The sequence below is a fragment of the Canis lupus genome, chromosome 21, assembly GCF_048164855.1.
Source record: "Canis lupus baileyi chromosome 21, mCanLup2.hap1, whole genome shotgun sequence".
Classification (NCBI taxonomy): domain Eukaryota; kingdom Metazoa; phylum Chordata; class Mammalia; order Carnivora; family Canidae; genus Canis; species Canis lupus.
Genome location: NC_132858.1, coordinates 34,070,978 through 34,098,064, shown reverse-complemented (window position 1 = coordinate 34,098,064; position 27,087 = coordinate 34,070,978). Strand labels below are relative to the sequence as shown.

Genomic DNA, 27,087 nt, shown 5'->3' with positions numbered 1-27,087 from the left:
CCAGGTCTGCAAGAAATTTTAAGGGGGACCCTGTAAAAGAAAGAGGAAGCTCAAAAAAAAATCCACAAAAACAGGGACTGAATAGGTATTACAATGACACTAAATTCATATCTTTCTTTTTTTTTTTTTTTTAAAAGACTGGCTGCTTTTTTTTTTTGTTTGTTTATGATAGTCACAGAGAAAGAGAGAGAGAGGCAGAGACAAAGGCAGAGGGAGAAGCAGGCTCCATGCACCGGGAGCCCGACGTGGGATTCGATCCCGGGTCTCCAGGATCGCGCCCCGGGCCAAAGGCAGGCGCCAAACCGCTGCGCCACCCAGGGATCCCCAATTCATATCTTTCAATAGTTACTCTGAACGTGAATGGGCTAAATGATCCCATCAAAAGGCCCAGGGTATCAGACTGGATAAACAAGCAAGACCCATCTATTTGCTGACTACAAGAGACTCATTTTAGACCTAAGGACACCTCCAGCCTGAAAATGAAAGGTTGGAGAACCATTTACCATTCAAATGGTCCTCAAAAGAAAGCTGGGGTAGCAATCCTCATTATCAGATAAATTAAAGTTTATCCCAAAGACTGTAGTAAGAGATGAAGAGGGATACTATATCATACTTAAAGGATTTATGCAACAAGAGGACCTAAAAATCATGAATATTTATGCCCCTAATGTGGGAGCTGCCAAGTATATCAATGGGTTAATAACCAAAGTAAAGACATACTTAGATAATAATGCACTAATGGTAGGAGACTTCAACACGGCACTTTCTGCAAATGACAGACATTCTAAGCCGAACATCACCAAAGAAACAACATCACAACAAAGAAACAATGATACACTGACCAGATGGATTTCACAGATATTTACAGAACTTTGCATATGAACACAACTGAATAACATTCTTCTAAAGTGCACATTGGAACTTTATCCAGAATAGACCACATACTGGGTCACAAATCAGGTCTCAACCATACCAAAAGATTGGGATTATCCCCTGATATTTTCAGACCACAATGCTTTGAAACTAGAACTCAGTCACAAGGAGAACTTTGGAAGAAACTCAAACACGTGGGGGTTAAAGAGCATTCTGCTAAAAGATGAACGGGTCAACCAGGAAATTAGAGAAGAATTAAAAAGATTCATGAAAACTAATGAGAATGAAGATACAACCGTTCAAAATCTTTGGGACACAGCAAAAGCAGTCCTAAGAGGGAAATACATTGCCTCCCTCAAAAAATTGGAAAAAACTCAAATACACAAGCTAACCTTGCACCTACAGGAACTGGAGAAAGAACAGCAAATAAAATCTACACCAAGCGGAAGAAGAGAGTTAATAAAGATTCGAGCAGAATTCAATGAAATAGAGACAAGAAAACAGCAGAACAGATCAACAAAACCAGGAGCTGGTTCTTTGAAAGAATTAATAAGATAGATAAACAATTAGCCAGCCTCATTGAAAAGAAAAAAGACTCAAATTAATAAAATCATGAATTAAAAAGGAGAGATCACAACCAGTACCAAGGAAATACAAATGATTTTAAAAACATATTATGAGCAGCTATATGTCAATAAATTAGGCAATCTCGAAGAAATGGATACATTTCAGGAAAACCACAAACCACCAAAACTGGAACAGGAAGAAACAGAAAACCTAAACAGGCCAATAATCAGGGAGGGAATTGAAGCAGTCATCAAATATCTCCCAAGACACAACAGTCCAGGGACAGATGGCTTCCCAGGGGAATTCTATCAAACGTTTAAAGAAGAAACCATACCTATTCTACTAAAGCTGTTCTGAAAGATACAAAGGGATGGAATAGTTTCAAACTTGTTCTATGAGGCCAGCATCACCTTGATTCCAGACAAAGACCCCACCAAAAAGGAGAATTATAGACCAATATCCCTGAAGAACACAGATGGAAAAATTCTCAACAAGATACTAGCCAATAGGATCCAACAGTACATTAAGATTATTCACCATGACCAAGTGGGATTTATTCCCGAGATGCAAGGCTGGTTCAATACTCGTAAAGCAATCAATGTGATAGATCACATCAGCAAGAGAAAAAACAAGAAGCATAGGATCCTCTCAATAGATGCAGAGGAAGCATTTGACAAAATACAGCACCCATTCCTGATCAAAACTCTTCAGAGTGTAGAGATAGAGGGAACATTACTCAGCATCTTAAAAGCCATCTGCGAAAAGCCCACAGCAAATATCATTCTCAGTGGGGAAACACTGGGAGCCTTTTCCCTAAGATCAGGAACACGACAAGGAGGTCCACTCTCACCACTGCTATTCAACATAGTACTAGAAGTCCTCGCCTCAGTAATCGGGCAACAAAAAGAAGTAAAAGGCATTCAAATTGGCAAAGAAGAAGTCAAACTCTCCTCTTCGCCAATGACATGATACTGTACCTAGAAAACCCAAAAGACTCCACCCCAAGATTGCTAGAACTCATACAGACATGCAGCAGTGTGGCAGGATACAAAATCAATGCCCAGAAATCAGTGGCATTTCTATACTCTAACAATGAGACTTGAAGAAAGAAATTAAGGAATCAGTTCCATTTACAATTGCACCAAAAGCATACGATACCTAGGAGTAAACCTAACCAAAGAGGTAAAGGATCTATATCCTAAAAACTACAGAACACTTCTGAAAGCAATTGAGGAAGACACAGAGAGATGGAAAAATACTCCATACTCATGGATTGGATGAATTAATAATCTGAAAATGTCTATGCTACCCAGGGCAATTTACACATTCGATGCAATCCCTATCAAAATCCCATGGACTTTCTTCACAGAGTTGAAACAAATAATCATAAGATTTGTATGGAGTCAGAAAAGACCCCGAATAGCCAGGGGAATATTGAAAAAGAAAACCAGGGATCCCTGGGTGGCGCAGCAGTTTAGCACCTGCCTTTGGCCTAGGGCGCGATCCTGGAGACCTGGGATCGAGTCCCACGTCGGGCTCCCTGCATGGAGCCTGCTTCTGCCTCTGCCTGTGTCTCTGCCTCTCTCTCTCTCTGTGATGACTATCAAAAGAAAGAAAAGAAAGAAAAGAAAGAAAAGAAAGAAAGAAAGGAAAAGAAAACCAGAGCCGGGGGCATCACTATGCTGGATTTCAGGTTGTACTACAAAGCTGTGGTCATCAAGACAGTGATGTCAAACACAGACACATAGATCAATGGAACAGAATACCAAACCCAGAAATGGGTCCTCAACTCTATGGTCAACTAATAGTCGACAAACCAGGAAAGACTATCCACGGGAAAAAGGTCTTCAATAAATGGTGCTGGGAAAATTGGAGAGCCACGTGCAGAAGAATGAAACTAGACCATTCTCTTACACCAGACACAAAGACACACTCAAAATGGATGAAAGATCTAAATGTGAGACAAGACTCCATCAAAATCCTAGAGGAGAACATGGGCAGCACCCTTTTTAAACTTGGCCATAGCAACGTCTTGCAAGATACATCTATGAAGGCAAGGGAAGCAAAAGCAAAATGAACTATTGGGACATAATCAGGATTAAAATCTGCACAGCGAAGGAAACAGTCAACAAAACTAAAAGACAACCTACAGAATGGGAGAAGATATTTGCAAATGACACATCAGATAAAGGGCTAGGATCCAAGCTCTATAAAGAACTAATCAAAGTCAATCCCCAAGAAACAAACGATCCAGGCATGAAATGGGCAGAAGACATGAACAGACATTTCACGGAGGAAGACATAGACATGGCCAACAAGCACAGGAGAAAATGCTCCATGTCACTTGCCATCAGGGAAATACAAATCAAAACCACAATGAGATCCCACCTCACACCAGTGAGAATGGGGAAAGTTAACAAGACAGGAAACAACAAATGTTGGAGAGGATGCGGAGAAAGGGGAACCCTCTGCACTGTTGGTGGGAATGTGACCTGGTGCAGCCACTCTGGAAAACTGTGTGGAGGTTCCTCAAAGAGTTAAAAATAGAGCTGCCCTATGACCCAGCAATTGCACTGCTGAGGATTTACCCCAAAGATACAGATGCAGTAAAACGCTGGGACACCTGCACCCTGATGTTTATAGCAGCAATGTCCACAACAGCCACACTGTGGAAGGAGCCTCGATGTCCTTCAACAGATGAATGGATAGAGAAGCTGTGGTCTCTGTATACAGTGGGATATTCCTCAGCCATCAGAAAGGACGAATCCCCACCATTTGCTTTGACGTGGATGGACCTGGAGGGTATTATGCTAAGTGAAGTAAGTTAATCGGAGAAGGACAAACATATGGTCTCATTCATTTGGGGAATACAAAAAATAGTGAAAGGGATTAAAGGGGGAAAGGAGAGAAAATGAGTGGGAAATATCAGTGAGGGTGACAGCACATGAGAGACTCCTGACTCTGGGAAATGAACAAGGAGTAGGGGAAGGAGAGGTGCATGTGGGGATGGGGTGACTGGGTGACGGGCACTGAGCTATGCTATATGTTGGCAAATTGAAATTCAATAAAAAGTATTTAAAAAAATGAAAACAATTTTATAATATAATGTGCATCTTTTGGTCAATATTTAAGCACAATTTGTGTGCCACAAGTAATCAAACAATAGAAAATAATCCACTATTCACATTTCCCTTGACCTCAAAATTGAATTAAAAATCAAATAACATCACATTTTCTTAATTAATTTAACAAAACATCTATAATGGTAAATATATTGTAATTAAATTTTGTCCATTGTCATCTTCAATAAAACCAAACTTAAGTAAAGATAACATTTTATTTAAAAATTACTTCCTTGAGCAGGAGATACAAACTTCTAGTTATGAAATAAATGTCATAGCATTGAAAAGTACAGCATAGGGAAGATTGTCAATAATATTGTTATACTAGTGTTATAATATTATTTGTGACAAGTGGTGACTACACATCATGATGAGAACTGAGTAATGTCTAGAATTGTCAAATCATGATGAAATACACTTGAAACTGCTATAACATTGAATGTCAACTATACTTTAATAATAAGATTAATTAATTAGCTGCTTGAAAGATCATTCTTGACATCAGTAAAATGAAAAGGATCATAAAACTCCAAAATAATAGAAGGAGAAGTGATATATAAAAGACACAAAAAAAAAGACATTTCATATTTAATTTGAAATTTCCTTAGTCTAATTAGAAATAGAGCCTGAAGAAATGGAAATGTCTTGAGGGTGAAATGAATTTTTCTTCATGATCAAGATTATAACTGTTATCTGAGTTGTGGGAACTCTAGTAGAAGCTCCAGAAGGGCAAGGACTGTGTCACATTCTACACGGCAGCCCAGGGCTCATCCCAGTGCTGGTCACAAGTGTTCGATAAGTAACTTGGTTGCCCTTAGACCAGCTGTTATGTTCTAATTGAGGGTCTTTCAGAGTGGTTTTATATTTTTCTCTCTGTGAGCTAATCTTTAAACAACCCAACTGGTCATGGAAAGAGAGAAAATTAAATGAATATAAGAAACAGAACATAAAGAAAAATTACGTGCCTTCAAACAGGATAACAAGATAGAAATTCCAATCCTGAGGCCTAAATTTTTATTGGTTTAATGCAAGAAATCATTTCTGTTCTGCACTTGTTTCATGGACTTTGCAAAATGTATTTTTTCACCTTAAAAGAACTCATACTAATCATCCTTAGAGCTATGTAAAATATATATATGTGTATAAAATAGACTTGAGATGCCATTTAAAATGAAATTGTTGTGATCATTATAGACTTTAATTATTTCTACATAAATTGTCATGCTTTTTCAAAACAACAAAAACCCCACCTCCAGGAAGATGTTGAATTGAATCTTGTTCTCTCTCCTACTCCCTGGCCCCTGCCTCCTTGGGTTAGCATTATTGGTTATGTGCTTTCACTGACTCAATTATTTGAAAACATTTGTGGGTAGAGTTTAGCATATTTCTCTAATGGTAGAGGTTTATTTGTTCTGGCCCATTGAAAATGGAAATTGAGTGATTAAATTAAGGCTTCTAAAGATACTTAAGAAAATAAATGATGTATTAATGTTATTTGTTTTTTAAATACATGCAGCCAAGCAAATTAAACCTCATACAAAGTGTAATTCTTAATGCCTGCTGCTAAAGCTTGGAACACCTGGTTTAGGAGAATAAATGGGTAAAGCCAGTCACTATATGTAATACCCATGGATGCCCACTCACAAACAGTAACACTACTAAATATACCTAATTAAAACAATGTAAAAAAGTATATAAAACAATGTAGGAAAGGGTTGGATCATCTATTAAGGGTATTAGGGGGTTTTAATGGAAACTGGGAAAACACTTATCATTACAACTGGGAAGTCTAATTTCTTTGATCTAAATCTTTAAGAGGAGTAGACTTGTAGAGCTCTTCTGAAGAGCGCATGATATTGTCAGTCTTGACTAATATCACTCTTGGATGGAATCCAAATGGCTTTCTTTTATATTCAAACGTATTTATTTAATTTATTTTTTAAAGATTTTATTGGGGCACCTGGGTGGCTCAGTGGTTGAGTGTCTGCCTTTGGCTCAAGTCGTGATCCCCGGGGTCCTGGGATCCAGTCCCACATCAGGCTCCCCATGGGGAGCCTGCTTCTCCCTCTGCCTGTGTCTCTGCTTCTCTCTGTGTCTTTATTTTAAAAAAATATTATTTATTTGAGAAAGAGCTAGAGAGAGCAGGGGCTGGAGATGAGTGGCGGGGAGTGACAAGCTGACTCCAGGCTGAGCAGGGAGCCCAAGTCCCAGGACCCTGGGATCATGGCCTGAGCTGAAAACAGATGCTTAACCGACTGAGCCATCCAAGCGGCCCTATATTCAGTTTTAATTTAATATTAGCTACAATGAAATGGATGTTAATCATGTGTTAAACATAGTGTTTATTTCTACTTTACATTGTGCACTTATTTAAATTGTGAAAGTTCAAAGATAGTCCACAAAATATTACCATTTTCTACTACAACTTAGGTTGGAACCTCAGAACCTTTGATTGATCTCATATTCTGACCCACTAAGCATGAGATTAATCAGAATGAGATTAAAATTTATGAGTCACTGCTATAGGGAAGATGCAACAGTATTGGAGAAAATGACTAAGTAGAACATGATTTTTTAAAAAATCAGAATGAAGAATAAATAGATTTACTCAGTAAGTAGAAGGACATGACTAGCATTAAAAAAATTCTATAAAATGTTCCACATAAAATTTTAACCCCATAAAACATTACTTTTTGAATTCTGTGCATTATAGCTCCAAAACAAGAGTAAAAGTGTTACTAAAATAAACTAAGGGTGATTACTTAAAATCTATGATACACTCTTGATATAACGTATGCATATCTTCGTAGATTACTTTCCCTTAGAGTGGACCAAGGTATGCATAAAACAAAGTGCTTAAATGAGTAATATGAAAGACTCAAGGTGAAGTGGAACACGCAGGAAAATCTTAACAATTACAAAGAGATGCTTTTTCTGGTGTCCTGCTGAAGAATTTAAAGGAGGAAAAATCCAGTCAAGAAACTAAATATAATGTCTATGAACAAACTGCACTAACTCTATTTTGATTGTTTGTTCTCCATAAACTGGCTATATATACTGACTGACAACAAAAGGAAGTGAAAGCGGTCCTCTGGATCACTCAAAACAAAACGTATATCATAAATATACCTGCTTTACAGCAGAGTTGATTCAATATTTCTATGGGGACAAAACAAAATCTTGCATGTTAAATTGATGTTTTCTTCTTATGTGCTCAGAATAATTAAATTCCTGTATAATTTAATAATTTTCTCCCTACTCTCTATGTATTTTTTTAAGATTTATTTTGAGACAGAGAGAAAGAAAGAGAGAGAGAGCACATGTGCATGGGGTGGAGGGAAGGCAGAGGGAGAGAGAGAATCTCAAGCAGACTCCCTACTGAACACGGAGCCGACACAGGGCTCAGTCTCACAACTCTGAGTTCATGACTTGAGCAGAAACCAAGTCAGATGCTTAATCAACTAAGCCACCCAGGTGCCCCTCTAAGTATTCTTTTAAATTTAAAATTATTTGTAAAGGTTAAATACTTATTGCAGTTTTCTTCTCCATTATATTATTAGCAATCTCATATATCTCTTAGAGAACTATTCATGCTCAACTTCATATAGATGTGTAAATTATGAATTTGCTTATTGTCAACATTTCAGAAGTAACTCAGTCAAAAACAACCCATTCAGATTATTGTTACCAAAAGGTCACATACCTATAAATGACTTATATTACATTATGTATTCCATCTTATCCCCATCCTAAACCTCCAGCCCTCTGCTCAATAGCTAATCCAAAATTAACTACAGGTAAGAGTCAGTTCACTAAAATATAAACATATTGACTCATAAGTTTAAGTAAAATATAAAATAGTTTATGATTGACTCCTTCTTGTGGAACTGATGAGAAAGAAGAAAACAGTATTAGGATGAACAATTTTTATTCATTAGCAGCTATTAACACTTATACTAATTTTATCTATAAACTTAAAATTAAAAGAAAAGTGAAATTAAGTAACTAAACTTGGAAATAAGTGCCCATGAATTGCTTCTCTATTGATGAATTCTAGAGTCATATGAAAATCAAGGGACATTAATTTCATACATAATTATGTCATTTATTCATTCATTCATTCATTCATTCATTCAACATTCTTGAAGCGACTCTATTGTCAAGGGTCTCTGCTAAGTGCGGGGCCACCAGGATGACTAAAGCATAGCCCTAGTCTAACTGTTGTTCAACTGTATGGAGGACACAGGCATAAAAACAGGTACATTCCAGTCAAAGAACAATGACACCAAAATATGCAAATTATGGTGTAAACAGGAGTAGACTTTGTTAGTGGTAGAAGAGCATAGGAGGAGAAGGAGGCAAAATCTGGAAGAGGGTGAATTAAGTTCAGGACATATGTTATCTGATTCATCTATAAGATCTCCAGGCAAAATACTGCAATGGCCCTGTGCTTCTTGGACCTTAGGTCCATTCTCTGTCTCTCCGCCTCCCATCAGGGCAGCTGCCCACCAAGAATGTTTCCCAGGCTCCCCTGGCAGGTGGCCCCCAGCTAGATTTGGTCAGACACTGGTGGAGATTGGAGAATGGGAGGAAGAAGTAACCAGGACCTTCCCACCCCACCCCCTGTCCTTGTGTATCTTGGGATCTGTTTGTAACAGTGCTGTTCCTCTTCCTTGCCTCCTGCTCCCTGCATTTCTGGCTCACCCTGGCTTCAGCTCTCAGGGACAGCGGCTCTCCTCTGCGTCCTAAGAGGTCTGCTAGCTCACTGCCGTCGGCTCGGGTTCTCAGGGAGACCGTGACTATGTAATCATTGCCAGCCATAAACTTTCCCTATTATAAATCTTCAGCATGGTTTCCATTCTCTTGGTTGAACATGAATGCCTGGCAGACATGAACTACTGGAGTCTGAATTCCAGGGAGTCTGGAGGGTAAATTTGGGACTAATCAACATATAGATGAGAACTTCTGAGTCTATGCAGAAAAAGAGTGTCTAAAACGATTGGTGGAATGAGGGTGGAACCCTGGGGAAATTGGCAGCAGGTAAAGAAAACACAGTCTTCGAATGAATCTAAAGAAAAACTTTTAGTAGAATCAGAAAATGCACGAGGGATTTGGCATCCTTAGCATCCAGCATTTGCCAGATGAGGTTTCTGATGACAGATCCCGTCACCAGTGAGATAACAGGGATTTGGGTTTCCTATTCCTCCATTTAGTGTCTTTGGGATACCATGCCATTAGTCATCCTTTTCCATAGCAGGTGATTTGGCATCATTTGCCTGAGCTCAAGTTGCTAGCTCTTCTCTCATATGATATTTGCACCTTGGATTCTTCTTATGTAAAACCAGCATAGGATATTATTTACCTTCATGGGTAACTTTAACAATTAAATGAGATAATACATGAAAAGTACTTAGGCTGGTATAAAGGAACTAAGATAGTCGAAATTACTGAGAGGTTGTACACTCAGTGAAGGATAGCGTGCCGTCAGATCTTATCACAGTATCTTGAAAGACAAGCTGGTCACTGTGCACCTTGCAGATACTGAATATGTGTCTGCTGAAGTTAAGGGTTTTCTGGCATTTTGTAATACATTTACCATTTGTTTAATAAAACCAAATTTAACTTCAAATTGGGTTTTCACCTTAAAAGTCTTTTTTCCTATAAAATGATTTTTTCCATTAATTTCTTCTGAGCTCCATGCATTTAAGAATTCCCATTTTAAGTGAAGTTTCACGATTTATTTTCTATTTGCACAGTATTTGAACAAAAAATTTTTTTAAATTTCAACAAGATATTTGCTTTTCCTGAAAAAGTCTCCCGAGTCTCTCTCCTGTCACTCGTCTCACTCTTCTTTCTCTTTTATATTTTTAGTACCCCAAAGTACTTACACGTTAAATATAAATCAAGAAATTGAAAAAAAAATCAAGAAATTGGGAAATTGTCCAATGAAATTACGAAATAATTCTAATGTAATAGGTAACAGAGAATGATGCCATCCTTGCCAGGGCTCTTGCCATTAGCACTTAGAAATGTACATTTATATTCAAAGGAAACAAATCAAACACTTATAGCATCACATGTAGATTCGACCAGAATCCCACGCTGTCAATTCTGACTTACCTTCAGGGTCGGCTAGTCCCACTCCTCCTCCTGGCTGCTTTACGGGCTCTTGCCCATTCTGTCCCATCTTCCCTCTGTTTAAAAAGAAAATAAAAGGTTACATATTTAGTCATAGTCTCCTAAATGCCGATGAGGAAACCCAGTTCACAAAATTAGAATGGCGGTATATAAGCAGACCTGAAATAAGTTACTTGAAGGGCAAGTATGAACACAATAAATTCCTCTGTATCATGTTGATTTTAGAAATAGGGGCCTATTATTTGTACTTAGTCTGAACAGAATACCTCTAAATTCAGTGTCTTATTCATAGACTCATTTATAAAGATCAGACTATCATGAAATTTTCAAATTTTGTTTTAGAATTAGGGTGTTGCTTTTTTTCTCCGTTTTTTAAACTCAGGAAGTGAGAAGACTTTTTATACCTTTGTTTTGTTATGATGACCTGTATAGACCCTTTGATGTGAAGGGAAATATTGAATTAAATGACTTACAAAAATAATAACAGATTTTTGTAATAATAATAACAATTAATTGTAATAACAGATAATAACAGATTGTAATAATAGATTTTTATTTTACTTAATGACTTTCAGATCCTTGTCTGTATTTTCAACTGTGGGTAGCATATTGGCTTTTGAAGTCAGACCTCCTGGTCTCTGCCTCTGGCTTCACTATTTCATGCTATGTTGTCATCTAAGGCAATCTACTCAATCTGGTAAATCTGTTTCTCCTCTTCTAATGTAAAGATAGTAACACTAGCTAGCTTTTGGGTATGAGAAAATCACATGGAAAATGTATATAAAGTACTTAACACAATGCCTGAAATATAAAACTCAATAAATAGAAAATATTAATAAGTAGGTATGCACCTAACAACTTTAGGATTCAGCCAGAGTCTAGTACTCTTTTAGTTTCAGCCCCGAACTTTCTGGGAGGCTAAATCGATGAAGGATTCATGATACTCTGAGCACTGTATGTTCAGAATATTGATAATGTAACAGTCCAAACACTATAGGTTACCTCTTATTTCTTCAGTCAGAAAAAAAACTACATGGCATAGAAAAGATTTTGGAATTGCCTTTATACATACTTATATAAGATGTTCTAAAATGATGAAATAAAAACACCTAAGTGTTAAAAAGGGTGTTTGAACAAAATAACATCTCGATACTATACTTTCTAGACAATAATTCTGACATGGCAGGATTTGCTGATAATTAGTTCTTACTTTCACAAAAATATTTGGTTTGCTGAATTTGCTGAAGATGTAATTATATTTCTTTCTTGAGAATCCAATTACATCTCACTTGAAAACTGCTCTAAAAATCCTCTTACCATTCTATAGAGTTGGTCCTGCACATAATGAAAGAGGAATAGATATAAACTTCGAAATTATTTTAACTTGCAAGCCATTACATTTTCCATTATGACTATTCTAGGTCAGAGGTTTCAACACAAAGTTTTATCAAGTGCGAAGGACTTGCAAAAATGTTAGAAATCATATTTATATATACACACACTTATATACATGTAGATACCATCTGCATCTGAATATATACCAAAAAAGTCTTGATTAAGCAATGCACAAAACTTTAATTTGTTTAACTGCTTCAGTGAGATTCAATACAAGTAGACGATAGATTAAAAAAAAAATTAACTGTGCTCTGTGCCAATCAGACAGAGAGAAGAGCTTAATAACTCAGTAGCAATCTTACTGTAGGCAGCTACTATGACTAGTGAGGGGAACCAGACAGCTTGTTACTGAGTCAAACTCAAATGAAAAGGAAAATCATTTTAGTAATGTTCATCTAACAGATGAGAGTACTGAAAAATTACTATTCTATATATGCCAAATTTTAACAAAATATTCATAATTTTTAGTAATAGTAAAATTCGGGTAACTTTTTATTTGATCTTGAGTCCTAGGTTTCAAATTGTAATGGTATCTGCTATTCTGCTGCAGTCTTTGTTTTTAACGAAAACTGACTGTAACATTAGGTATACAGACAAAATGTGCAGGAGAGGTATTTCTAAGATTCCACAGGTACCTCTGCAGCATCGTGAAGCTAAATGAAATACGAAGGAAATGCAACTGTGGATTATATGAAGGATGCAATTTTCCTGAATTCCCAGGAAATAATCTTCATCTCAGAACATACTGACTACTCAGTTTATAATTTATATTTGTTAATCAATCACCAAAAATTTATTGAACTCTCATGTTGGCCTAAGCAATAATTGTGTTAGACACAAAAGGACATATAAAAGAAATACCAAATACTGCTTTGGAAAAGAGAATTTTCTTTGGCAAAACAATATGGCAAAACATAATGTGTCTGAGGCAGTTTTTAAAAGCTTTGATTTATAAGAGAACAGGAAAATAGGAAAAATAAAATTGGAAATTGGTGTGTATGCAAAAAATACATAATCTATTTCCACTTCAGATATTTAGATGTTGAGGAAATAACGTGGTTTTTCTCTTGAAGTTATAACTTTATCATCAGTGTTAATTTATTTTGAAAAGTGTGGATAAGTTGGAAGGATATTAAATGATGTGTGGTTAAAAAATTACAAATTCATATGATATTCATAGCTGAGAGAGAAATGTAAGGAATTTGCTGAAATCCTCTTCATACAAAATCATCAGAGGCAGAGTACTGATGAGATTAGATTCCTTTTAGAATAATTCCAATTAAAAAAAAAACCTGATTAAATATAAGTATTGAATCTGTAGCCTAAGTCTTAAGAAAAAAAAAAAAAGATGGGGAGGTGATCCGATAATATAGCAATTTAAGTAGGAAAAATATAACTTGAAAATCACAAAATAAACACATTTTTCACTGTCCAAACTCCTTTCCCCCATTATTTTGCTTTTGTAAACTGAGCCATTATCTATATATAGATATATGTATCTATATATAGAAAATCTACTATAGAAAATCTACTCCTGGAAATGACTTCATTTAACATTGGCAAAATGAAGATCCTTTAACAGGGGCCCAGATCAGGGGTTTGCAAACTCCCAGGGGCCCAGATAGGAAATGGTTTGAATGGTCTCTGTACTCTCCTGCCTCTATAGTGAGGAAGCAACATTAGGTAAGACATAAGCGAATGGGTGTGGCTTCCAATAAAACCCTATTTATGGATACCGAAATCTCAATTTCATATAATTTGTATGTTGCAAAATGCGATTCTTCTTCTGGTGTCTTTTCCCCAAACATTTCAAACTGCAAAGGCCATTTTTAGCTCACAGACCTTGCAAAGCTAGATTTGCCCTGACCTAGATCCTGGAGATGGGTGTGGTGAGGATGTTTTTGAAATCCCGGAAAACTAATTACCTCGGAGGAGAAGAAAAGGCTGAAAAGTATAGACTCTGATATTGGAACAGACGTAACCTACATATGTATCTCGGATGCTAACTTTTGCCACCAACATGACTGGATCCATTCTGACACATTCTAAATACAATCTGCTTTCATTTTGCATTCGATTTGCAATTTCATTTTCTTGAGGCTTCACCTATTGTTACTAATGAACTCTATTCCAAGATTATCTATGGGCATCCAGGTATTCCTTGATTTTGCTCTAGTTCAAAATCTTCCATTTTAATTGTGGTAAGATTTATAACTGAAAAGTGTCTACAAGAAGCCCAATGTGTTATCTATTTCCAAAATGATATGTGAGCTTTTAAATCTGTTTAAATCTCTCCCTATTCAAAGTAAATTAATCTAACTTTATCTCAAATACCAATAATATTTGTGTGTGGTCATGATGTGATTGAAGCATCAACAGACTGTTGCTGCTGAACTTAATTTAGTTATTATGCTGGCAGTTTTTCTATTAAATACAGATTGCCCTGATTAAATAGTCCTGGAAGTGACCAGCATTCCTCCTTAATCCAATCTTTCCTGAATCTTCTATTTTCTATGTAGGCATAAACAGCTGAAGTGCTTCTGGGACAATGACTCAGAACTGGATAATTATCTAGTTATTTCCTGTTAAGTGTTAAGAAAAGCTTAGTCATCATGCTGTTAACTTTGTAGTGAAAAAAAGAAAAAAAAAAAAACCACTTACATCCTTGGAATAGGAAATAGATTGGTTTCCCCTGCAGTGCTGCTGCTCCCTTCACTGTCGACACTATACCCGCTGCCAAAGCTGCTGCCTGAGGAGCCGGTGGACACGGAGCTTTCTGCAGGCCGGTGGTTGGTAGGCTTTGCTGCATGGTGTGGGAAGAGTCAACACCACAGTCAATCAATCAATGAAACTCCCACTGATCTCCAAATGCATAATAAAATGTTTTCTTCATTTACATGGATAATGACACAGCTCTAACAAGAACTCCACATTTCTTAACTTGCCTTTCAGTTTCTTTTCCTTAGCCAAGAACGTGCTGTGGTAACACTAAATACTTGAGTATTTTTATTGGACATAAAGGAACAAAACAAAAACCTCAATTGTTTCAAGGAATAAAACATCAGATTATAGACCGAGGTAAATAGTATGTAGCTGTTCTATGACTATTACCATTATTCTTATTGCTATTTGTGGTTTATTTGTACAGTATTATAGTAAGGAATATGAGTAATATATATGAATTTTGGCTATTTCATGGAGCAAGGAATTTAGAAAGACTTGGGTAGAGTGAAACAGCAAGATAAGGGAAAATTTCTCAATTATTTTCCATATTAAATAGAAATAATCAATAATCTCTTTTTCTTCTGAGAAGTGAAGATGCAAAACACACCAGATGATTTCAAGATGTGATTGAAGAATTCTGTTCTTGTTTGCATGTATCTCTAATAACTATCTCCAGCAGGTTTTAAAGTTTGAAGACCTTTGCTTCCCCTTTGGCATGTCTTCACTTATGATTGGGACTTGTGTCAAAAATTCCTTAAGGGTAACTTTTTTTTTGGTATAAAGGAACCCATATTCCCATAGAAACCTAATTCTGTGCTGCTCAATACAGGAGGAGTACAGTTCCAATACTGTTAGTGGAGTTCTAGATCAGAGGAGACTTGGGGGGATCTTTTGGAACAAAAAAACAGAAGGCAAGTGTTTGCTCTTTTGTGGAGAGAAGCTTCTCGAGGTAGATTTTTAAAGTTATAATTCTGTCTTCTGCCACATGGTCAGAATTTAAGAGCATGGGCTTTGATCATACTGACAGGATTTGGAATCCTACCTCATTCTGGAGTAAATCTAAACAGCCTCAACTTTCACATTTGAAAATAGTGGGGTCAGTAACACATACCTCAGCTCACAAGACTGTGACCATGAGGAGTGAGATGAAGCAGGAGCTCAGTGACTTTCTCTTCCTCATCCTGTGATTGTATTTGCCTTACTCCCAACCTCTTCTGGGCTTTCCTGTCAATCGCGACTCCCTATTATCTCTGAGCATATCTAGTCCTGACAATGAATCTGCCTCGATTTTCTTTCTAATTCTAGACATGTTCTAGGCTACAAAACTAGTTAGAGTCATTCTCTTCTATAAATACACCTGCATTCAATCAGGAGTTTGTTAAGCAATTGGATAGATGCACACAGCTGGGCAAATAATTGATAATCATTTAATGATTTTGAGATACCTATATTTTTCTTAAAAGGGATGTATACAAAAATAATGAGTCTTACTCTGTGGAATTTTAATAAAACCAATATATCCAAATGAAGGGAAGAATACAGACATTGTGAGGGAAACCACTCGAGGACAGGAAATCCACCATCCGGGTAATCAGGATCAAGTCTTGTAAAGGTTTTGGCTTTTCCTTACTTCCCGGCTTCTTCCTATTTCAGGACAACAGATTCTCTAAACCCACCAGGAATTGCTATTATATATATTCCAGTGATGGCAAGATCACTTTCTCGGAATAAGGAAATAAGGAAGAAGTGTTTGCCAGTAATATATCACGTGTCTATAAGTTGGGACTAGCTAATTAGAAAAAGGCTTGAATATTGTTAAATAACCAATCGGCAGTGAATTACTAGTAACGCATAGTAGATTTGAGGAAACAGAAAAACATTGTACTGTTTGATGTTTTCTTTAACTTCTGTAGAAGAAACCCAGATGGTGTATTTAGTGTTAACGTAAGGACTTTTTAAAAGGATAACTTAAAAAGTATAAAGGATATATGACTATGATATAAAATTATGAACATTTATAAGGTAAATTAAACTGTATAATCAAACACAGAATGAGTCAGATTAGTCAACTGGTTGTAAATAAAGGAAAGCTGCCAAACTTTTTGATTGGCATTATGTAATCTAATCAACAGTACTGTTATTATTTTTTTAGTATGATATTGAATGAAACACTTTACTGTCATCAAATGTGTAGATTTCCTAATTTCTTTTTCTTGAAAAAGTCTCCAAACAAGAACATATTAATTTCACTGGGCTAAGCCTGCATTATCTCAAACACGTTAATGAATAAAGTGCTTTTATGACTTGATATCAGAGGCTAGATCTTATGTAATTTCAAGATATCATGAGTTTGGTCACATTCTTTAGTTTGCCTCTCAAAGTCCTTAAGCATCTATTTCTCTCCCATCATTCTCCTTTGTATGTTTTCCACAGAAGTCCCCTTAGACCACTCAGGCTGGCTCCCTCTGGTTTGGCATTGTGTTTTGTTTTGTTTTTTCTCCTGACCTGTGGCTGGAATGGTTCTTCCAATTTGGCCATGCCTTTCTCTGCCCCCATCACTTTCTCAAATCAAAATTGTACCCGTCCATAAAGGCGCAGCTCGGGTTGCTCCTGCTCTGTGCATTTTCCTCATCCTCCCACTCAGAAACCAACTCTTTTACACCCGCGCTCTCCAGCACAGATCACAGCTCTGTTATTGCATTGACCACTTTCTGTCTTTAGGTCTGCTTGTCACACCCATGTTGCTGTTGGAAGCTGAGCCTGTGTTCTCCACAGTAGCCTTCTTAAAAGCTTATCCTGGAACTATTCTGAAACAATATCCCATGAAATGATAATAATAACATTAACAATTCTTTCTCTCAACCCAACAACTGAAACATCCAAATGATTTAGTAGGTATTTTACTTTTCACCTGGCTGTGTCCACTATGCAAATCATAAATCTCTGGTTAACACCACCACTTGAGGTGGGAGGGGTTTTCTCTCCATGTTTTGTCAAGGAAACTGGGGACAACACAACTTTCTTGTAGCTTTCAAAAAAGAGATGCAAATTTAATCTGTCATATTGTAGAGAAAAATGGGATCATTCAACTAGATGTTTTGTTTTCCTAATCCCTCTGAAGCCAGTGTAATTGAAAGGAATATTTAATGATCACGCACTAAACAAAGAAGTAAATTTTTGTGAATTTTTTTTAAAAGTTTTGTGAATTTTTTTTAAAAGTTCATAACAGACCATGGATATTTTATATATGCATTCAAATTGGAATGACAGTAAGAAATAGTATAAATAGTCAGCATTCCATGGGAGGACAAGACTGTGTTCTTACAGACATTAGTACTTGTGCTGATTCCAGATCTGGACTGGCAAACACTGGCTTATATTTCAATATACATTTAATAATATTTAAAACCAGTGCTATTTTAAAATAATATTTTAAAACATTCAAACTAAATCTGACTTTCCATAGTCTTATGATTCCAAATTAATAATTTAAAACGATTCCACATTTGCTTTATTCTCTTTTAATCAGAGTCTCAGATACCATGGACCTACATTTTTGCATCTACTCTCCTTTTAATTCTTATTTGTACTATTAAGTACCAACTAGGAGAAAGAATGTGTTACATAAATATATGATGGAATAAGCCCACTCCCACAGAGAGGGCTCCTGTACCCTAGAGGAATATATCCTAGAGTGTTAAATCATTTCCATACTCAATTATTGAGGGGGCATTTCAAGTAAACATATTTTATCTTCTGTGAAGCAATTCAATCTGTTTTAAATTATTTTTTGACCTCTTCATTTTCTTCAGATGCTAGATGGTTAGACATCATTTTGTTTTATTACTCCACTGTGGCTAACCTTAATTAAACCTGGTAGTGTCTTTTCGACTGCACATCTGTCTTCAATTAGTTTGCTCTGTTGGTTTTTCCCTCCTCAACCAAACTTAAAAATGCAGAACTATCAGTGTACCTACCACACGATGGCAGCACTGGGCTTACAGTCCGTCGATCAGAATTGGAGACTATAATTGTGGAATCATGGAAATTAAAAGCTGGTAAAGATTCTAGAGATAGCCCGCCCCAGAACCATCATTTGGCCTATAGAAAAACTAAGCCCAAGCCCTGGAAAGATGAAGTGATTTGCTCCACGTCACACGCTAATCAATGAGAGAAAAAAAATAAAAACTAAAAAGTTCTAATCCACTTTTCTATCACATCTGATGGTCTCAAACTGATATTGTGAGTTCTCTGCCCACCTCAGAATTCTGTGCTTGGGATGCAGAACAAGGCCTTGCTGCCTGCGATGTTCTATCACTGGTTTTACATCCTTGGTCCAACTCCGTTATATCCAAATATTTTAGGAATGATTTATAATATTGGTAGTCTATAGTATCTCAAATTACTTGGTTGACACAGTAGTATCTTCATAGATCGAAACTAAATCAGTCGGTAATTATTTTATTTCAATAGCTTGATGATGGAACCGAAATAATTGGCTATTTTAGGTATTATGTGTATACACACACACACAATTTTCCTCTCTTGCTAGCTTTAACTTTAACTTAGCTGAGCATTATTTTGGTGACCTTTTGTACTTTCTTCCCACTGCCTGTCTTTCTCTCTCTGTGTCCATTCTTATTGCTGTTGTTTTTCTGGTTATTTTTACTAATGATATTTGGCAGTTTTATCTCATTTATGAGTTGATTTGCTTTGAACGTGAACCTGAAGTTCCATTGTTATCAGCATAATTTGTTAGGTTTTCCCTTGAATTAGGTCCAATCACATTTTTATGCTCCCTATGACAGTTTAGGGGTATTAAAATGAAGTGTGGTGTTTTACAATTTAATATTTTTAAATATTACTTCAGTGTATTCGTTATCTGATTTGGAAAAATTCTCAGGAAACCAGCCATCCTCTTCTCCCCCCATAGGATAGGTAGTTTCGATATGGCTACTTGTAGGAGTTTCCACATACTTCCAAATTGCAAGTTTTTACAAATGAATGTACTGAAAACACCTCAGACTTCTATGTCATTTCTTTAAAATGGCAAATTACATATATATATATGTATATTATATATATATATATAATTTTGGAAAGTTATAACAAACTATGAGAAATGGAATGTTGCAGTTCTTTTCCCTTATAAAAATCAAAGTATGTTCCTTCAGATATTCCATATTCACATAGTAGCTTCTTTCAGAGAGGAAGGATGCCTCTTATTTACTAAGTCCCAGGAATGGTGGTAAAGCTTAGTCACGTTCACACTCTTCCTTCTCCATCCATATTGGCCTTAGGACTGAATTTCCAAGACATTTCAATAGTCAATGCGATCTGTTTTTATCTAATGCTATCAGTAATTTGCAGATATTTCCCTGTACTCACTCGTCATTCATTCTCTAGCTTTGTAGATAGTGGGATTAATGATCACTCCCAGAAGTAATAATACATAACTTTAACAGGTGTTTGTAAGGGAGAGTAAAATTTAACTAATAACATAGTAGAGAGGATTTTTTTTTTTACATAAATATATGTGATGGCTCACTATGCTATAGTTCTTAGATTTTTGCTGGATTGTTGCCTTTTAGGTACATCTTCTGTTTTTAAGGTTTTTGATTCAGAACTAGTTTTCAAAGAAGTAAATAAAATATTTAAATGTTTAAATTAAATATATTAAATAAATATTGACATTTTAATATTTAAAATATTTAAAATAAATACAATTTAAGTAGGAACCAAAATTTCTTAGTAACTAATGGAAAAAAGTTTAAGATATTATCATAAGATAAAAAATATTTTATCTTTAATAAATTTAGGCTCTAAATCTATCTGTTTCTGAAGAGAGAGAATCAACAAAGAATTTACTAAGTACCAAGTTTTGGTTTTGTGCTAAAACATGCTACCATAATTGTTATAACACAAGAAATAGTTTTTATCTTTAAAAGATTAATAGTAGGGAGACTCATACTTGGAAAAAATGCAAGATCTGAATTAAGTTCTCAAAAGCAACTCCTAATTTTTCAATATTCATTTAATTGTATTTTGAACCACAAGTATTCTCTGTTGCAGTTTGATTGGAAAACATGCAGGATTGTTTGAGTGGAAAGTAATTTAAAAATAATCAGTTTTGGAAAACGTTCTTACATAATCCTGAAATTGGTAACTTAGATCATGAACATGTAGATAACAAAGATTTTCTCCTTAAATCAAATCCACAAAGTTTGATTTATATTAACATTTTGCCCAAAGCAGACTGTTTTACATGGCTAACGTTATAACAAACACTATTATTTTTCCAATCATTTAAATGTTGTAGTCAGAGGGCAGAGAATAAAGAGGAGTTTGGACAATTATTACTTTCTCCCCTCCTATAGTTGGTTATAGCACAGGGGACTGTAAAGATCATTAGTGAGAACCAGAGCCAGGACAAATAAAAATATAATTAATTATATTTCCAGATATTTCTAAACATGAGGATGTTTGAATGCATATAAACATAAGGCATTTTTTCTTTTTCAAACTCAGGGGAGCAAAACCTACACTTTTCCCATTCTTCCTAATTCTTCCCAGATATCTAATTGGTTATTCAATAAATATTACTAGGATGGGGGAAATCTACCTAAAAGGCAACAATGCAGCAATTTTCATGTGTTTTGTTCACTGCAGGGTCACTAATGCTTTGAAGAGGTTCTGGAACATAATAGTCATTCAAAAAGTGTGTATATGAATATGAATAAATGATGAGCTAATATACGTTATTCAAATAATATTGTCTATAAATGATAAATATTTTCAGAATTCCTTTTTAGCTTTAATTATTTGAAAACAAATTAAATTGTTACTTGACAATAAAAGTCAAGAATTAGGTAAGAAGTAAAATTTTTTCTCAAATTTGAATCAAAGTGATGATCCTCAGTGTAGTGCCAACAAAATTAATTTAAATATATGAGACCAGTAATATAGATAATACCATAGGAGATAAAAGGAAACAATTCATAACAATTTTTTCCAATAAGCCTTATCTTTAAGATAAGGACACAGATAACAGTTATTCTAACTTTATAATATCCCTTCTCTACTTTAGGTTAGGAGCAGCTTGATAAAGCTGATAGGCAATTTTCTAGTCAAGTTTTGAAAGTAGAAAACAATATATAATATATATGGACATACATTCATAATCTGACCTAAATCAAGCCCAATAAAATAGTTTAAATATTAAATAAAATATTGTCATTTGTTATATATAATCTTAAGAATTATAAATTAACATTAAATGAGAAAGGAAAGAAGGGATTCTGAAATACAGTTTAAAAGAAGAAAAGCATAGAAAGTTTAGAGACAACTATGACATATCTTGGAAGAGATCTCCAGTTACCTACTGTCTTCAGCTACTGGAAAAATTATGATTGTGCATAGAATAGGTATAGATTAGTGGCTCTTCAACATTTTGATCTCAAGACCGCTTTTACATACTTAAAAAATATTGAATTCTCCAAAGAACTTTATTTTGAGTTATAGCTATCAATATTTGTCATATTCAAAATGAAGAAAAATTTTAAATAAGCAATGATAAGCATATATTCCATTAACCTTCAAAGCAATGATGTCATAACATCTCATGTAAATGCAGGAAAACCCCACTGTACATGAGACAGAATGAGAGGGAAAAAGGCAACACTGAATATTCTTGTATTCGACCTGGTAAACCTTTGAAAGGGCCCCGGGGAGCCCTTGAGAATTACTGGTCTAAGATTTACCATAATAGAAATGAAAAATTAAGTATGAAAATGTGTAGAACCCAAGTAGCCTCAGATTTCTTTGATAGTCATCTTAAATCACTATATACATGACTATTCTGTTGTGCCTTTCATTTTGTATTTTATGGTTACAGTGAAAAATATCAAGCTTTTAGCCTTTTTTAAAAAAGCTTTATTATTATTGATATTATTCTTATTAACCTCTCTAGCTTTGGAATTTGTTTACTGAACTTTACAACTCTACAAAGGAGAAGGTGTGAATTAAAAATGACATATATCAAAAAATTATTCTTGTCTGTTCTACTTTTGCTTTAAAAAGCTACTTTATGGTATGAAGAAACCCACAATAAATAATGATATTTGGCAGGCATAAAATAATGCACATTCTCCTAAAAATGGGTTTTTCTCTACATAAAGTCTTTAATTTGCTGGTGTCTCAATAGTTGGATGAAGCCAAAATAGGATTCAGTACTTGTTCACTTTATGAAATGTCATCAGCAATGAGAACAAATGAACAAACTAAAAGCATGTAATAGATCCATATATCCATATATAAAGAAGTTTAAATTATATACTGTAAAAAAGTCCACTTTTTATAGATTTATGCAGATTCCAAATTCATTTTATAGAATCAGGTAAAATTATAATGTGACCTATTTTCAAATGATGAAAAGTGGATTTTGTTCCTTTTATTCTTTTAAAAACAAATATAGCAGAAATTTTACTCCACTGTTTTGCTTTTAGGTTTAGAAAAGGGTCCCATGCTTCTTTTATCAAGCATTTTCTTCTTAAAAGTTTATCCATTTTTATTTGATTTATAATATCAATATTTTTATTAGACATTGTTCAAATTATGCACTTAATTCGTTAATTAATTAAATTTTAGTCTTCAGTATCTTCATGGAAATCTTCAGTTATCTTAGAGTATCTTGAAATACATTGTTATAAAGCTATGATTGTCTACATTATTCCTATTCCTGTATCTAAAAAACTCAACATCCCAATCAAAATTCTGCATTTCTGACATGTTTCCATTTAAAATCAGTAAGTTTTTTTTTTTTGGCTCAACAATTAATTGTAATTTACACACTCAATGCAGTAATAAAATAAAAAGAAAGAGAGGATATTTTCAGAGCCTGGTTCAGTACACATGAAGATTCCTTTCCTCCTATCCCAGTAACTGAGTCCCCCCTCTCTTCACCACCCCCACCCCATTTTCTTGCACAATGCTGAATGGGTGAAATATTACGGTTTTACATAATGTAGTACATGCAGATGAAAAGTGGAAAAAATAAAGTAATTCATGGGTAGTTAGATATCCAGATTTAGGCAATACTGTTAAGTAGCCAGATGATATCCGTCTGCCTCTCCTTAGTAGGGTTTCCCCCAGTTCCATGATCCTTCCTACCCAGGGGAACACACTCCCAGGCAGAGGCTCATGTTTTCTGTGGTCCCACACTGTGTCCCCCTCTGCCTTCTTATGCTCCATGCTTCTCATTTCTCTCCTCCATCAGCATTTGCCTGTCTCATTTTCTCAGGCTCCTGCCTCCCTGGTGGTAATTTGATTAACTTTTTGAAAATAATTTGTATCTTAAAAATTAAGTTGAACATTGGGAAAGCTACGTCATAAGCAGCATTTAAGGGACTTTGGCATGTTAAAATCAGATCATGTATTCACAGTCACATCCAGGCCTAGAGCTAGATCATTTGACTAAGGTGCAGCGATACTGAAGGCAAATCTGATACTTGGCCCGTTGGTCTTGCTATTCATGTCAGAAGAAATGAACATATAAATCCCCAGTGTGAACCAGACATGTGGATGGCTTGGTGCAGACCCACAGCTCTTACTGGAAAAGAACAAAAGCACCTATTGATGGTAGATCAGTGGATTCACCTTTGTAAATAAACGTCCACAAACGAGAGACGGTGTCACCTGGTCAGAGCTATACATTTACTCTCTATGGCTCCGCATGGCTAGTAGAGATATTCCTGGCAATGAATGTCAAATGACTAAGGAAAATTTGGAAATGGGTAATCAATCATTCTAAGAAAACATGGAAACGCAAATAAAAAAAAAAAAAACAACAAAAGAAAAACTTTAGAAGAGCATTTTGATCTTCACAGACAACAAAGAAAACCCTCACCCCCAGAGAAACAAGCAGAAAACTTTAAAGCTGAGATGATCCAATTGGATTCCCTCAGATTTTGTTGGATGTTTGCTGTGTTCATATCATTACAGTTTCAATTTTCTTTTTATTCTAAACTACCCAAAGTTTTATCTAAGTATTTTTTTTTTTTTTTTTTTTTGTACAGGAACACATTGAAATGAGGAGTGCAAATCTGTTTTTAGTAGCCTCTTACATACGTGGTGGAAGACTTCACCTCCAAATGACCTCACTTTAATTTCTCTTCTGATTTCTCCTTTACTTCCTTTCCAACCCTGTCCTTCCCAGAAACAGAGAATGCTAAATCTTTCTGACTCAAAGTGACCACCTACTTCTGGTCAGGAGAGACTAGGACACCGATTAGCTACTGCCCTTGGTCACCAACATTCCTCTCAGCCCCATAGCTTCCACCCCATAGGCTTCCACCCCATAGGCCTCCACCCCACCAGCCTCCACCCCACCAGCCTCCACCCCACCGCCTTCCACCCCACCAACCTCCACCCCACCGGCGTCCACCCCACCGGCTTGCCCAAGACAGCAGCTCCCACAGGTGGCGGTTAGTAAGAGTTCACCACGGCAACATGGGGACTTGGAACTCTTCTTTGACAGGTGCTGAACATGAGCCTTATTGAAAGTGGAGTTCCCAGCAGTGGTCTGCAGAAGGAGCTTCAGGCCTTTCTCCTACAACTGGGCCACACCCGGGAATGCTTTACCCTAATCCCCTCATGCACCTTATTTAGCCGTTGGTCTGCTCACCTACCCGCTCCAGCCCATCCTGATGGCTCTGACCTCATTGCCCAGGGTGGAGGGACATTTCTCCTCAACCTGTATTACTAAGTTTAAAATTCACATACAATCTTAGTACCAAACAAAAATAACTCAGGAATTTCAAAATGCACCTAAAATGTAGTTGAGGTCAACTAAGTTACTATTTAAGGTTGTAAGAATGCTTCACTTTGTTTCAGTTTGAGTATGGTTTTTAAAAAAAGGACCACTTTTAACACCCCCACACCCCCTTGGGGCTGTCACCTTCTGAAATGGTGGAGCCTGTGTTCAGCCAAACCAACCGGTTTGGAAAAAAAAAAAGTTTCCAGGGATTTCTAAATACAAAAGGGTCATTTAGGCATCAGGATTATCTGGCACAATCTGTCTCATCTTTCTCTTCAGGTTTCCTAGCACAGCTAAACCTGCAGGGGGACGGAGAGCTTTCTGGCCCGCTCCATAATTCTTGTCTGACCCATATTTTATGCTACTTCAGGCAGAAATCTGCTGAGAAGCTCACAAAAAATATTCGAAAGGCTCTTTAGGGACACTGGCCCCCCCCGCTGGAGGAGACTCCAGATGCACACCCAGCCTCTGCGACTCGCTTGCCCCAGGCTCACGCAGCACAGGGGTCATTCCCTTGGTCTGGCAGCTGGATTCGCAGCCTTCACAGGAAAGGATCATGTTGGGAGGGCAAGTCTACATCGCATTCTGACATCGTTTCTAGCAACTTCTAATCAGTTCTGAGAGCTTAAGTGATAAATACCAAGTATGTGGATGACGTTGTTTTCACCGAAATGAGAGGCTGTGATTTCAAAGGAGCCGATGCACTTAAGCGGCCAAGGTTTAGGCCTGGGAATGAGGGTCAGGTTGCCAATTCTAGAACTTTCTGCGTGTTCTATCCATCATCCCAGCCCTCTGATAGTTCACTCAGAAACCAGGGGTAAGAATATCCGCCATGAATACCTCATCTACCCGGTGGGAGAGAATGAGAAGATGGGTGACAAAGCAGTCGGTGCGATGGGAAGAACTGTCCAGATGAAGGGCATCACCATCAGAATGCAGATGGGACTGTATGAATTCCACTGCGAGGTTGAAATGGAAGGCTTTTATCTAAACACTTAAAATTAAGGAACTTGAAAAAAAGATTTAAAACAAGGAACTTGTTGGCTCTTTGTATGTTTACATCTTGTACCAATTTTTCTAAGCTTTAAAAGCTTTTTCAAGCTTTTTTATGCACCATTTTATATAATTTTAATCCTATAGCATGTTGACTATTAATTGTTCTGCAAAATGCATGGTTGAATTATATTCTTGGTATATTTATAGTAGCAGGACAATAATTATATTACAGAAAATGGCATTTTATCATCAGTACAAAATTAAACAAGAAAGCAGCCTATGTTATCTTGATTATTTCAATACAGAATGGCTTCAGATAGTCACAGTACCTTCTAATGGGTGAGAATATCCATTACAGCATTGTGCAAAGAAAGGGAATTAAAAATATTTTGCTACAAATTTTAAGAACCGCATCAAGAAAAAAAAATCATTCAAAATATAGTATCGTAATCCTGAAGT

At 36.1% G+C, this 27,087-nt stretch overlaps 1 protein-coding gene across 5 annotated transcripts in view; it reads right to left on the bottom strand.

Annotated features, from left to right (window-relative positions):
* The window catches only part of PCLO (piccolo presynaptic cytomatrix protein), a 389,843-nt gene that overhangs the window by 35,811 nt on the left and 326,945 nt on the right, over window positions 1-27,087 (bottom strand). For all 5 annotated transcript variants that reach the window (XM_072791350.1, XM_072791351.1, XM_072791353.1 and 2 more), the window contains 2 exons: window positions 14,757-14,898; window positions 10,683-10,756 (listed from right to left, as the gene is read on the bottom strand). In XM_072791350.1, the coding sequence (XP_072647451.1) occupies window positions 10,683-10,756; window positions 14,757-14,898 (216 nt within the window). The remainder of the gene's footprint in view (window positions 1-10,682; window positions 10,757-14,756; window positions 14,899-27,087) is intronic.